General features: G+C 45.4%; 1 protein-coding gene across 1 annotated transcript in view; it reads left to right on the top strand.

Annotated features, from left to right (window-relative positions):
* The first annotated feature begins 1,532 nt into the window (after window positions 1-1,532).
* Window positions 1,533-14,895, top strand: part of KDM7A (lysine demethylase 7A) — a 66,628-nt gene continuing 53,265 nt past the window's right edge. Inside the window, exon 1 of the mRNA XM_066362860.1 lies at window positions 1,533-1,845. Coding sequence (XP_066218957.1) covers window positions 1,652-1,845 — 194 coding nt within the window. The 5' untranslated portion in view covers window positions 1,533-1,651. The remainder of the gene's footprint in view (window positions 1,846-14,895) is intronic.

The raw sequence follows: 14,895 nt of genomic DNA, 5'->3' as shown, positions 1-14,895 counted from the left end.
CCTGGTAACACACATCTCCTACAATAATGTGCTTTTAAAAATACACGATCCCTTTTGCTTGTTATAAACCCTCTGTGAAGTAGTTATAGAAGGCATTATACCCATAATTTTTCTCTGAACAGATCTTCCAGGATCTAGGTTCAAGAGAAATGGAGTGACCTACCCAAGGTCACATAGATTATATAAAGCAAACCCTTTCCACTCCACCAGTCCACGATGCCTCCCAACAAAGGCCACAATTACATTTTTTTTTTCCTCCAGAAGTATGTTCCTAATTGTTTCACTTTGTAGCCAACTCTGATTTCCAGGTGTTTCTTTTTCTGCTGTGGTAGAAAAAAGACTGGATACATAATTAAGAAATTTAAACTGTAGCTTCAACCCAGATCTGAGAGTGTAGGCCAGTTACTCACTTTCCTCAATTATAAAAAGGTTAGACTAGATCTGCGATTCTTTGCCTGGGGCTGGGTGAGATGGGCTTTTCCTAATGATAGATGTCGCCCCTGAGATTCAGGTACAAATATCTGATTCAATAATCCTTTACATTCCTTCCAATCTGCGTACTTATGATTTCAACGCACCCCCCCTCTATTTAGTATTTATTAGCTGTTTTCATTCTTATCAATCTTATCCTTCATTCAAAAGTATTTATTAATGGCCTATTATATGTCAAGTACCATATTATTCGTTTTTTTTTGCGGTATTCCAAAGTGTCACTGTCACTTAGAATGATATCCCTATCTTCCAAACTTGGGACTGGAAGCATTCGCAGCTAAGTCGTGTAATTTATAAACTCGCGGGGTCCCCCTTCAGTTCTTTCTCCACCAACCACATTTCAGAGCTGGTCCCTCTCCGCTCACAGACATTAATGAACTCCTCTTGGGAACAACCTCTTTCGCCTACCAGGGCTCTAGCGACACTTTCATTTCCTAGCTGGTCGGTGGGAATTCGGGTGGGCGGTTTTAGAAGTTTGGATGACGCCCCCCACGCAGCCCACTCCTGCACCCAAGCGGGGCACAGCCAGCCTTGCGTGCTGTTAGCCCCCGGTTCGGCCGCTCGGAGGTTGCGGGGCGGTTGCTAATGGATGTAAGCGTCGCCCTCGTCCGGAGGTGGCCCTGGCGGGGGCTCTAACTTCCCCGGTTCCCGTCCTCCGAGCACAGACGCAGCGTGTGCCGCGGCTTACTGCGCAGGAACTTCCCGGGCCTCGCTTTCGCTCAGAGCGCCGGAGCCGGCTTTCCACACGCGCCCGCCGTCCTCCGGAGGCCGCGCGCCCCGCGCCAGAGCGCGTGTCCTCAGGGAGCCTCGGCCTCCCCCCGCCTCCTCCGCCCCGTGTGTCCTTCAGCCGCTCCCTCCGCCCGACAAACGCTGAGGGAGCGGGGCGCGCGCGCAGGCGGCCAGACGACGTGCGCGAGACGCACGGTCCCGCGCGGAGCGCCGGAAGGCGCTGTGCCGGGACCCCGCGCGCCGTGCACGCGCGCCGCTTCCCCCGCCTCTTCGGCCCGCGGCCCCGCGCGCGCACGCGCGCTCACTTAGGCGCCGCCGCCGCCTCCTTGGCTGCTGCTCCGGCTGCTGCAGGAGGCGGCGCTGGCTGGCGGCCGCGCTCGCTCCAGTCGGCAAGCGGAGCAGCGAGCGAGCGTGTGTGTGTTTTTTAAAGATGGCCGGAGCGGTGGCGGCGGTGGCCGCAGGAGCAGCAGCGGGAGCCGCCGCGGCAGCCGTATCGGTGGCGGCTCCGGGCCGGGCCTCGGCGCCCCCGCCGCCCCCGCCGGTGTACTGTGTGTGCCGGCAGCCGTACGACGTGAGCCGCTTCATGATCGAGTGCGATATCTGCAAGGACTGGTTCCACGGCAGGTAAATAAACCTCCTCCAGCCCCGCTGCCGCCGCCGCCGGCCACCGGCCAGCCGCCGCCGCCGCGCCGACCGCCCGCACCCCCTTCTTCCGGGCCGCCGCGCCGCCCGAGCGCCCCGCGGCCCGGGCACCAAGCCCCCGGCCCGGGCAGCGGGACGCTCGGGGCCCCGGGCTCGCCGGGCGCCGGGCAGGCAGAGGGGGGCTGGTGGGATCGCCCGGCCGGGCGAAGAGTCGCCACAACAAACGGGAACAAAGGGGGTCGGCCGAGAAGTTGGCAGGGGGCGACCGGGGCGAGTGGACGCGGCCGGGGCAGGCGCCGGCGCAGGTGGCGGGCGGAGCGCCGGCCGGGCCCGCCGCCCCTCGCGGCGCCCGCAGCCCGGCCGCCGCCCCGCCCGCCCGGCCACCCGCCCGGGGCTCCCGGCCCGGAGTCGCCGCCCGCCCGGCTGCTTTGCCCCGCCGGCCGCCGCGCCTTCCTTCCCGGCGGCAACCGGGTCGCCCAGCCCAGGGTCTCCTGCAGAAATCGCCCTCGTCCCTCCCCCGGCCGTTCTCCGTCGCGCCCCCTTCTCCGGGTCTTTATCAAACTTCCTCCGCCGGGGGCGCTGGGACGGGGGCGTCGGCAACGCCAGCCCGGCGGGGCTCCGCGGAGTAAACAGAGCAACAGATGAGGCACTCTCGGGGATTTAAAAGATGCCAGTCGGAAGTTGGGGGCCGGGGGTCCCGGGCGTCTCAGGCTGGGAGGCAGATGGGCTCGGACGGTGCCCCCCACCCGGCCGCCCAGCACACCCCGTCCTGGCGGAGGCGGAGCGGATGGAGTGGGCAGCGGGGCCAGAAGGGACAGCCTCCCGTCCCAAACCCCCCGCGTCGCCGCTCAAACTTTACAAAGAGTGAAATTTCTCGTCGCCCGAGGGGGTGGCGACACTCAGACGATGCGGGGCTGGCGCCCGGGGGCTGATGCGGGCGAACTTTCGCCGGCCGGTGGTACTTTGGGTCGGGTGGCGGGGGCGGCGAGCGTCGGCACGGCCGCCGGCGTTTCGGGTTTGACGTTTGTGAGAGCTCCAGCCGCCTCCGCCGCCAGGCCGCCGACTCATGTGTTTTGTAATCAAAGTGTGAGGCTAATAAAGGGCGGCGCCACAGCCTCTTGACTCCGGCGTGGGAGGGATTCGCAGGCATTTAAACAAAGAAACTAGTTGGGGTTGGGCTCCCAAAGTCCTTATTTGGGTGTTGTGGGAAAGCCTGCGGTCACCTTTAGGTGAAGCAGGTTCCCCAAGCACCGTTTGGTGTTGAATCTTGGTGAGAGTAAGCTCACGGGTAATAGCAGAAATGGTGACTGTGATTGTAGGAAGTGTCCTTTGATTGACAGCAGGACATTTAAATACAGCCTCCGCTCCCCCCCCTCCCCAATTTTACAGACACACTGCACGACCGGGCCAGATGTCTTAGTCTCCCTCTACTGGCCCTGGGAGAGAAAACCATTTCAACTACAGCGTTCTTTTCCGTGTTGAGTGCTAGATACAGTTACTTTTCACTTAATTTTCAAGTACAGTTAGTTTTCCTTAATCAGTTTTCAAGGGTGCACAGTTCTGACAGTAACAACAGAGAAGAATTCGATATACTGTCACTAAAAGAAAGCGTCGTTATTTTTCTATCAGATAATCTTCAACAACCTTGTCTATGCTTGGGGAATATTACTACAACCACATCACATGTAATTAAGAATAAATTATCCAAAGTTCTCTTACTCCAAACCGATGTTTTTCTCTATTTCAATTGTATGTAAAACTGAAATTTGAGCATGCTAAATCTTGCAAATTCTATTTCAACACCCAAAAATCTAGGTTACATATAGAATACAGCCAGAATCCCTAGTGATTATGTTAGTACTTATTTTTCAAAGAACTATTTTAGCTGCATAAGAAATTTGTTCCAGCCCTGGCCGGTTGGCTCAGTGGTAGAGCGTCGGCCTGGCGTGCAGAAGTCCCGGGTTCGATACCCGGCCAGGGCACACAGGAGAAGAGCCCATCTGCTTCTCCACCCCTCCCCCTCTCCTTCCTCTCTGTCTCTCTTCCCCTCCCGTAGGGAGGCTCCATTGGAGCAAAGATGGCCCGGGCGCTGGGGATGGCTCCTTGGCCTCTGCCCCAGGTGCTAGAGTGGCTCTGGTCGCAACAGAGTGACGCCCCGGGGGGGGGGGGGGCAGAGCATCGCCCCCTGGTGGGCAGAGCGTCGCCCTCTGGTGGGCGTGCCGAGTGGATCCCGGTGGGGCGCATGCGGGAGTCTGACTGTCTCTCCCGGTTTCCAGGAAAAAAAAAAAAAGAAAAGAAATTTGTTCCACTGTGCAATGTAGAGATTTTATAGGGGAGTAAATTTTAGGGTAGAATTATCTTAATTTGGGTCACTTAACACTATAACCATGAAAAGCTGCAGTTAGTTTATGGAGAATTTTGTAATTCATTTAAATATCAATATAAATTTGAAAACAGGAGAAGTTGAAGGGAAAGTAAAGAGGGCATATGTGAAGGAGAGAGAGCAAGGCCACAACAAGTATACTCTGCTTTGTCACATAAATTAGTATGGCTTTATATTTGTGGAAGTGACTCAGATATATTTTTTGAACCCAGAGGTGTTTGTTTGTTTGTTTTTTAGCAACAGTCCTTGAGAATTTAATGTGGTTCAGGTGTCAGAAATTAGAAAATTTAGTATATTGCTCTGCCATGCAAAAGCAGTTTTTTAGTAGCAAGTTTAGTTTTAGTTTTTTTTTTTTTTTTTAAGTAAGAGGCAGGGAGACAGAGAGACAGATTTCTGCATGTGCCCTGACCAGGATCCACCTGGCAATCCTGTCTGGAACTGACGATCTGCCCATCTGGAACTGCTACTCTGTTGCTCAGCAACCCAGCTATTTAAGCACCTGAGGCCTGCCATGGAGCCATCCTCAGCACTGAGGGCCAACTTGCTCCAACCATTCAAGCCATGGTTGTGGGAGAAGAGAAAGAGAAAGTGCGCCTGTGAGGGGAAGGGGTGAAGCAGATGGCTGCTTGTCCTGTGTGCCCTGACTGGAAATCAAACCTGGGACTTACATGCTCCCGGCAGATGCTCTACCACTGAGCCAACCAGCCAGGGGCAAGATTAGTTCTTAATGAAGTATGGTAATTTGGAGTCTCTATGTTTTTCCTGTAATCAGTATTTACTGTAATATTTATTGTACCATGAAATGAGTGTTTTTTTGAACACAGCAAAATCTCCTTATGTATTAATTAAATATCATTTGCTTATGTGAGAATTGGTCCTTCAAGTACCAAGGTAGAGCTTAGTACTTTCATTCCCATGCTCATCTTTCCCTTGGTTTCCAGGGCTGGTCCATTTGCAGAAGAGGAAGAGAGAGGAGGTGGGTGGGTAGAGAGAATTGCTTTTACCTGGATCATTTCTTGATAATTTTATTATTGAAGTAGAATTTTTTTAAAGTCAAAGAATCAGTGAATTATGATATAAATTTGGGTTTATTCTGCTGAAGTTTCTTACATCTGAGCATCTGAAAATTGATTCTGACAGGGAAGGAGGACCCTTGCTTGATGCTTTCCAGCCAGGCAGTAGGGTGGATAGGCAGCTGCCTCCTTCAGGTTGACGGCTGTTGAACTCTGTCTCCTTGGTGTTCAGGAATTCTCACCCTCAGTCTGCCTAAGACTTGTTTGTAAGCCAGAGGGGAAAAGAACACTTGCTGGGTACAATGTATAATTGATACCCTAGGGGCCTGGAATTAACAGGATTTTCCTGGGAAGTTTCCTTCCAACCTAGATAGAGATGGGAGTTCTTCTCTGAGCCCTTGGAAGACAATAGAGAGCTTTCTTGATAATGTTCCACCCCCTAGTGACTAGGCTAGCTTTCTTTCCATAGCACACTTAATATGATCCTATGCAAAACTACATCATTATCCTAATTAAATTGTATTGTATTTCAGTCTTTGTCTTTCTGTTAGACTGTAACACTTTTGTTTGTTAGACTTTTTTGTCATGTATTCTTTTTGATTGACAAAAGTAATAAAGAAAAACTGGGAGGTACAGAAATGTATCAAGAATATGAAAGTGCCATGTCTTCCAAAGATTGCCACAGTTTTAATATTTAAGATATATGTATGTATTAAAAACAAACTAGAATTCATTTTATGCATTCCACTGTTACCTAACTTCTTTCATTAATATATACTTTTTTTCTGTATCTTTAAAAACATTTTCAGTGGCTGCAGAATGTTTAATTTCATAGGAGAACAATACATTTTAAAACCATTTCCCTCTTATTAGTTTTTTACTTAGTTTATTACTACTTGTATTTCCCAATAATGGATGGTTAACATCGTTCTAAAACAAACCATCGTGAACATCTCTATTTCCTTAGAATAAGTCAGATGAGTTAATACATATAAAACACTTATAAGAAGATCTGGCACGTGTAAGTACTCAATAAGAAACTTCCTTGAAGTAGAATTATTAGTCAGAGGGCACAGATATTTTTAGGCTTCTTGTGCCTCTGGCCAGATTGTCCTGTAGAAAGGTTATTCCCATTTAGACTCTCACCAACAGTGCCCCCTACTAGTTCCCTGCATCCTCAGCAATCTAAGGTGTCATTAACCCTCTCCCCCCAAAATCCAGCCAAGCAAAAACTTTGCCAATCTGCAGATGAGTATTTCCACGAAAAGACATACCCACGATTATTTATGGAGCACTATTTATATTACCCCCAAATTGTAACCATCTAAATGTCATTAACAAAGAATTGGATAAATTGTGGTATATTTATAAAATGGAATTCTCATCAGTGATTTTAAAAAACGAATGCATGACTGATGCATGCAACAATATAGATGAATCTCAGATACACGGTTGAATAAAAGAAGCCAGACATAAAAGCGTTTACTGTTTGAGTCTACTTGTGTGAGGTTCAAGTACAGGCATAATTGGGTGAGATAAGTCAGGCTAGTGCTCACCTCTGGGGGGTTACTGACTGAGAAAAGCCCCAGGGAGCTTCTGAGGTTCAGGAAGTGTTCTATCTTGAGCTTGGGTGGTGGTTACATAACTGTATACAGATGTAAATATTTGCTGAGCTGTTTGTGCACTGAAGATTTTTTAAAACTTCATTTTAATGTTTGAAGTGTATTTCAATCATTTAAAGGTTCAAAAATTATAAATTTACCAATTTCATAGCTGACATACAATATTTTGTAATTTTATTTTGTTCCTGATTTTCATGGGATTGCCAGGCACTGTTCTTGGTCCTAGGAAGATAGCAACAGCAAAACAGAGTCCTGTTCTCTCCTTACTTACATTCTGGTGGGGAGGGGCAGTGCGAGGAGGAGGAGAAGGAGAGAGAGATGAACAGATGTACGTGACAGAAGAAAAGAAAAATCGTGTTGGGAGAAGAGAGAGGGCTGGGGGCAGTATAAGGCTACTTTCACGTGCTGTGATTATGAAAGACCTTGAGAAGGAGACATTTGAACACAGAATATTTTGGACTTTATGCAGAGCAAACGGTATATTTTGAGGAGTAAACGATTTGGCTTAATCTTTGAAAGTTTCACCCTGGCTGCTACCTGGAGAATAAACTGGAGAGAGGCAAAGGTTGACAAGTAGATCAGTAAGAAGGCTATTATAATAATCCAGGTGAGATGATTTTAATTATTTATTTTATTTTATTTTTTTACAGAGAGAGAAAGTCAGAGTGAGGGATAGACAGGGACAGAGAGAGATGAGAAGCATCAATTATTAGTTTTTCATTGTGCATTGCAATAGTTGTTCATTGATTGCTTTCTCATATGTGCCTTGACCGCGGGCCTTCAGCAGACCTGAGTAACCCCTTGTTTGAGCCAGCGACCTTGGGTCCAAGCTGGTGAATTTTTGCTCAAACCAGATGAGCCCACGCTCAAGCTGGTGACCTCGGGGTCTCGAACCTGGGTCTTCTGCATCCCAGTCTGACGCTCTATCCACTGCACCACTGCCTGGTCAGGCCCAGGTGAGATGATTTTAAAAGTTTGAGCCAGCCCTGGCGAGATAGCTGGGTTGGTTAGAGCATTGTCCTGAAGTCCCAAGGTTGCAGGTGGGACAGATGCAACAGGATTCCAGAGACATATCTGTAAACCTTTTTGTTTTTGTCCTTTATTAAATTAGTGTCTTTTACATAAATATGTTAACAATCATAACTGCCTTGGGAACAGTATTTATGAAATGTTTATTTGAAAATTTTTATAAATTAGCTCTGTTTTCGTTCTGGTTGTGACGGATTTCTTATTGGAGAGCATTTTGATTTTTTAATTAGGGATGGGAAATTATTTTTGAAATTTATTCAGAGAAATTTCCCCTTAATGATGACATCTTTTAATATTATAACATAAACTTACTAGGTGGACATATATCTCCCCATAAGAGAAAAAAAAAAAGCCCATTTATTGAATTTCTCACATCTTTTTTGATAGGATAGTTTGTCCCAGGGGAATGTGTAAGTATTGTCTGTCTGTGTCTCACTTACAAGATACACACACACACACACACACACACACACACACACTCAGTTTCACTGTTTGAACAAAATGTGTTGTGATACAGGAGTCTTATCTCAGGCTGCTTGGTATACACTTCTAACATACACTTCTCTCTTGACATACACTTCTTTAATGAAGCTTTTGTTTTGTTATAATAAACCATCAGTTTGGGGCAGATTTCTGCTTGGTATGCTCTCATAGCCTGTGTACTTACATATGAAATTGAGTTTACTGAATTTACATCCAGGGGGAAGAATGCTTTCATGTTTGGCGATGCTTTGTGAGGGGCTCAAGAATAAGAACAGGTGTAGAGGAATTTGATTATAAAGCAAGCTTTGGATGGTTGGCGCAATCGAAACTGCACAATAATTCGCACAGCTTCAAACAGTTGGCCGGTGCTCATCTTTCAGTTGCTACTAAGTTTCCAGTTCTTTTTGGAAGTTCCATTTTATTACTGTCCTGATTATTTTCTTACTTTTCCATTAATATTAATATTAGTCTTTTTCCATCAGTAATAGCTGAATTAATGGTAATTTGTATGAGTTTTGTCTGTGTTTGTGGGAGCCCTGGCTCCTTTTATTAGAGAATAGGTTTTAGAAAGCAAGGTCTGATACTAGGTGAGCTCATTGTTTCTAGACCTTCTCAGGAGACAGAGCTAGGAAATATACTAATTATGCACACACATCTGTATTTGCCTCTGTTCTACCTGTCTATATTAAAAATGGTAAGTTTTTCTTAATGATACCTTTGATTCTCATCCAATACCACACTGTTCATTTTAGCCTTCTCTCTTTCCTTGCTTGCAACTTTGTGTCTAACGATGAGAAACCCAGTTCTTGTTATATACAATAGATTTATTTGTTCAACCTTGAGTATACATAAAGTAGTTCTAGAATTGCTGACCCTTACCCTTATAGTTTTCTTTTTTTGGTTTTATGGTGATTTTTATTTTTGCCATGCAAGTTTGTAAAAAATATTTGTGTAGTCATATAATATTTATCAATCATTTATTGATTCTTTTATTAACAGCTTTTCTCTATCCCAAGTCGTTAAAGAGTATTTTACCTACTTTATTTATTTATTTATTTATTTATTTATTTATACTACTTGTGTGTTTTTATTAATTTATTTATTTTACTTTTAGGTCTCTCATCCATTTGGAATTTATTCTTGTATATAGTATGACATAGAGATAGAATCTTATTTTTTCCTAAATGGCTACCCTGTTGTCCCAGCACTATTTATTTTTGTTTGTTTATTTTTTAAGATTTTATTTGTTCATTTTAGAGAGGAGAGAGAGAGATAGAGAGATAGAGACAGAAAGTGGGGAGGAGCTCTAGGAAGCATCAACTCCTGCATGTGCCTTGACCAGGCAAGCCTAGGGTTTCGAACTGCGACCTCAGCATTCCAGGTCAATACTTTATGCACTGTGCCACCACAGGTCAGACCGAGCACTACTTATTAAAAAGTCCACATATGCTCAGTAATTTGACATGCCATCTTTATCACATGCTGGGAGTTTTGTGTTGACCTGGGTCTGTTGCTGACTTTCCATTCTGTTCCAGTGAGCTGTTCGTCCACTTATGTACTGCACCCAGTTGTTTTCATTACGGAGACTTTAATAGTATGTTCTAATATGGTAGGGCTAGCCCCAGCCTCGTGGTTATTGGTCTCCAGGGTTTTTCCTGCTTATTCTTGCAGGTTTATTTTTCCACATGAATTTTAGTAGCATGTTGTTTAATTTCATTAGAGAACTGTTGATATTTTATTTGTATTACATTAAATTTATAAATTAACTTAGGGAGAACTGACCTTTTTTTTAAGTTGAGTCATTCAATCCAAGAACAGAATGTCTCTATTTAAATCTACCTTTGTGTTTCTCAGCTGTTTAAAATTTTTCTTTATATAATTTTTGCACATTGTTAATAAGTTTGTTCCTAAATATGTAATTTTCTTTTCTTGCCCACTTGCTTGCTAATTGGTTATTGGTTATCTATATGAAGACTTGACATATTTTTTGAGAGGGGGTATTTTTCCAAAGTTAGAAGCGGGGAGGCAGTCAGGCAGACTCCTGTATGTGCCTGACTGGGATCCATCCGGCATGCCCACCAGAGGGTGATGTTCTGCCCATCTGGGGCGTTGCTCCGTTGTGGCCAGAGCCATTCTAGCACCTGAGGCAGAGGCCATGGAGCCATCCTCAGCACCCAGGCCAACTTTGCTCCAGTGGAGCCTTGGCTGTGGGAGAGGAAGAGATAGATAGAAAGGAGAGGGGGAAGGGTGGAGAAGCAGATGAGTACTTCTCCGTTGTGCCCTGGCTGGGAATTGAACCTAGGACTTCCACAGGCTGGGCCGATGCTCTACCACTGAGCCAACTGGCCAGGGCTATGAAGACTTGTATTTAAATATTACTTTTATATCCTGCCATCTTACTGAAATAATGGTTTGAATTAGTTGTGTCATAAGTTCACTAGAGGTTCATAGCATGCATAAATAGAGATAGGCTTACTACTCTTTATCTCTTCTTATGTCGCTAAATGATTACTTTGAATCTAATCGCACAGGTTTATACCAGTAGTATTGATATAATATTGAATAGTGGTGGAGATAGTGGAAATCCTTTCTTTGTTCCTGATTTTAGTAGAAATGCTGTAATGCAGTGGTCCCCAACCCCTGGGCCGTGGACCAGTACCGGTGCATGGGCCGTTTGGTACTGATCTGCAGAGAAAGAATAAATAACTCACATCATTTCCGTTTTATTTATATTTGTCTGAACGATGTTTTATTTTTAAAAAATTACCAGATTCCCTCTGTTACATCTGTCTAAGACTCACTCTTGACGCTTGTCTCGGTCATGTGATACATTTATCCGTCCCACCCTAAAGGCCGGTCTGTGAAAATATTTTCTGACATTAAACCGGTCCGTTGCCCAAAAAAGGTTGGGGACCACTGCTGTAATGTTTTCTTATTAAATAAGAGGGTTTAGGCCTTTTATCATATTAAGAAAGCATACCTCAATTTTTAAAAAAATTTTATTTATTTATTTATTTATTTATTTACAGAGACACAGAATGAGTCAGAGAGAGGGATAGACAGGGACAGACAGACAGGAATGGAGAGAGATGAGAAGCATCAATCATTAGTTTTTCATTGCACGTTGCAACACCTTAGTTGTTCATTGATTGCTTTCTCATATGTGCCTTGACCGCGGGCCTTCAGCAGACCGAGTAACCCCTTGCTGGAGCCAGCGGCCTTGGGTTCAAGCTGGTGGGCTTTTAAGCTTTTTTCCTTAGCTCTACTAATATGTGTATAATGTATCTTTAAAATTTTATTGTTTATTGGCGTGACATTAGTTAATTCAATTATTTAGGTTTCAAGTGTATAATTCTTTAATACGTTAACTGTATATAACATTGTACATTCAGTCCCCAAAGTCAAATCTCCTTCTGTCACCAATATTTGATCCCTTAACCCTCTTCTACCTCTCCCCACCTTCCTTTCCCTCTGGTAACCACCACACCCTTGTCTGTGTCTATGAGTTTTTGTTTCTTTGTTTGTTGCTTTCTGTTTTCTATCCCACATATGAGTGAAATCATATGGTTCTTGCCATATAATGTATTTTTTTTTGTATTTTTCTGAAGTTGGAAATGGAGAGGCAATCAGACAGACTCCCGCATGCGCCCGACCAGGATCCACCCGGCACGCCCACCTGGGGGTGATGCTCAGCCCATCTGGGCCGTTGCTCTGTTGCAATCAGAGCCATTCTAGCACTGAGGCAGAGGCCATGGAGCCACCCCCAGTGCCCAGGCCAACTCTGCTCCAATGGAACCCTGGCTGCGGGAGGGGAAGAGACAGAGGTAGGAGAGGGGGAGGGGTGGAGAAGCAGATAGGTGCTTCTCCTGTGTGCCTTGGCCAGGAATTGAGCCGGGACTCCTGCATGCCAGGCTGATGCTCTACCACTGAGCCAACTGGCCAGGGCCCATATAATGTATTTTTTTTTTTTAACAGAGGCAGAGATAGACAGGGACAGACAGACAGGAATGGAGAGAGATGAGAAGCATCAATCATTAGTTTTCCGTTGCGCGTGCAACTTCTTAGTTGTTCATTGATTGCTTTCTCATATATGCCTTGACTGCAGGCCTTCAGCAGACTGAGTAACCCCTTGCTGGAGCCAGTGACTTTGGGTCCAAGCTGGTGAGCTTTTTGCTCAAACCAGATGAGCCCGCGCTCAAGCTGGCGACCTCGGGGTCTTGAACCTGGGTCCTTCCACATCCCAGTCCGATGCTCTATCCACTGTGCCACCACCTGGTCAGGCCATATAATGTATTTTTAAGTGTACCTTATTACCTCTAAGAATAGCCTCATGGAAAAATATTCTCTACTGTTGGATATTTAAATTGTATTCTGGTGATGCTTTGTGCCTAAATTTAAAACTGTTATCCTGTATCTAAATTTAAAAATACCACTGCCTTTGGTAGTTTTTAGTAAAATGAAGTTAGCAAATATATATAAGTGACAGGGAGGAACAAACACAGAGCAAGAAAATAATATAATGGGATTCTCTAATGTAGTCAACGATCCAGGAATTTCTCTAAAGCAGCATCTTCTAAACCAGGGGTCTCCAAACTTTTTACACAGGGGGCCAGTTCATTGTTCCTCAGACCATTGGAGGGCTGCCAAATACAGTGGTCCTCTCACTGACCACCAATGAAAGAGGTGCCCCTTCCAGAAGTGCAGTGGGGGCTGGATAAATGGCCTCAGGGGGCCGCAGTTTGGGGACGCCTGTTAAACTATATTTTTGTGAATCCCAGGAGTCTTAAGGTATCTTGGGAATTCACTTTTAATTTGTCCTTTGAAAAGACGGTGATTATTTTCCTTTGGAAATGGGTTCATTTTAGAGCTTCTGAATGCACACGAGCAAGCATTCCTGGGATGGTTAGGGAAAATCGGTTCCATGTTCTCAAGATTCAGTTGCTGGGCTGGTTTGGCATTCAGCTGAATGCTGCTACCTACCATGATGGTCTTGACGTTAAATTTTGTTGCTTTAGAGAAAATTTATTTTTTCTTTTCCTTTTTTTTTAATTCAGTGAGAGGAAGGGAGGCAGAGACAGATTCCTGCATGCTCCCCACTGCGATCCACCCAGCAAGCCCACTAGTGGCCAATGCTCTGCCCATCTGGGTTATTGCTGTGTTGCTCAGCAGCTGAGCTCTCCTTAGCGCCTGAGGTGGAGGCCATGGAGCCATCCTCAGAACGCAGGGCCATCTTGCTCCTGTTAAGTGATGGCTGTAGGAGAGGAAGAGAGAGAGAGAGAGAGAGAGAGAGAGAGAGAGAGATGGAAGTGAGAGGGGGAGGGGTAGAGAAGCAGAGGGGCACCTCTCCTATGTGCCCTGACCAAGAATCGAATCCTGGGTATCCACATGCTGGGCTGACACTCTACCACTGAGCCAAACAGCCGGGTCCAGAAAATTTCAAACATACACTGCTTTTGTATACTATACACAGATAGTATAATGTGCTGCTCCCAGATAACCGTCACTCCCCTTCAGTGATTATCAATTTATGACCAATCTTGTTTCCTTTAATCCTCTCCCACACTTTCCTTGTACTTAGTGTTACTTGGAAGAAATTTGTGACAATATTATAGCTGAGTATTTTAGCATGTATATCTACAAGATAAAGCCTCTTAAAAAACTATAATACCTTTATTATAACTATAAATATAATAACTAAAAATGATGATAAATTCCTTAATATCATCAGATATTCAGTGTTCAAATTTCCAGTTGTCTCATAAATGTTACAATTCTTTTTTGCTATTTGCTTGAATCAAGATTCAGTTAAGGTCTACACATAGTGATTAGCTGAAGTCTTGTCAGTTCCTTCATCTGTAGCAGTGGTTCTCAACTCGATGAGATTTTTGTACTCTCTTCACCCCTCCCTCCAGGGGCACTTGGCATGGTCTAGAAACACTTTATATAAGGGGGGGTGCTATAGCAATCTAATAGGTAGATGCAGGGATGCTGTTAAAATCCCACACAGCCCAGCTTCCACATGGAAAGGATTATCCGGCCCTAATGTTAATAGTGCTTCTGTTAGAAAAAACCCTGCTCTCTAGCTTTCCCTCATGTCTCTCCTTTTCCCTTGCAGTTTATATGTTGCAGAAAAACTTGATTCTGTAAAGGTTTTTACTTTCTCTGTTCTGTTATTACATCCCTTGAATATCCTTTTGTAAATTAAAATTTTTTTTTTATTTTTCTGAAGTGAAGTGGGGGGCAGCAGATAGACAGATTCCCGCATGCACCCAACCAGGACCCACCCGGCAAGCCCACTAGGGAGTGATGCTCTGCCCATCTAGGGCATTGCTCCACTGCAACCGGAGTTATTCTAGCGCCTGAGGTGGAGGCCATGGAACTAGCTTCAGCGCCCGGGCCAATTTTGCTCCCATGGAGCCTTGGCTGCAGGAGGAGAAGAGAGAGATAGAGAGAAAGGAGAAGGGGGAGGGTGGAGAAGCAGATGGGTGCTTCTCTTGTGTAC

This window comes from Saccopteryx leptura, chromosome 2, assembly GCF_036850995.1.
Source record: "Saccopteryx leptura isolate mSacLep1 chromosome 2, mSacLep1_pri_phased_curated, whole genome shotgun sequence".
NCBI classification, from domain to species: Eukaryota; Metazoa; Chordata; class Mammalia; order Chiroptera; family Emballonuridae; genus Saccopteryx; species Saccopteryx leptura.
This window is presented reverse-complemented; position numbering and strand designations above follow the sequence as displayed.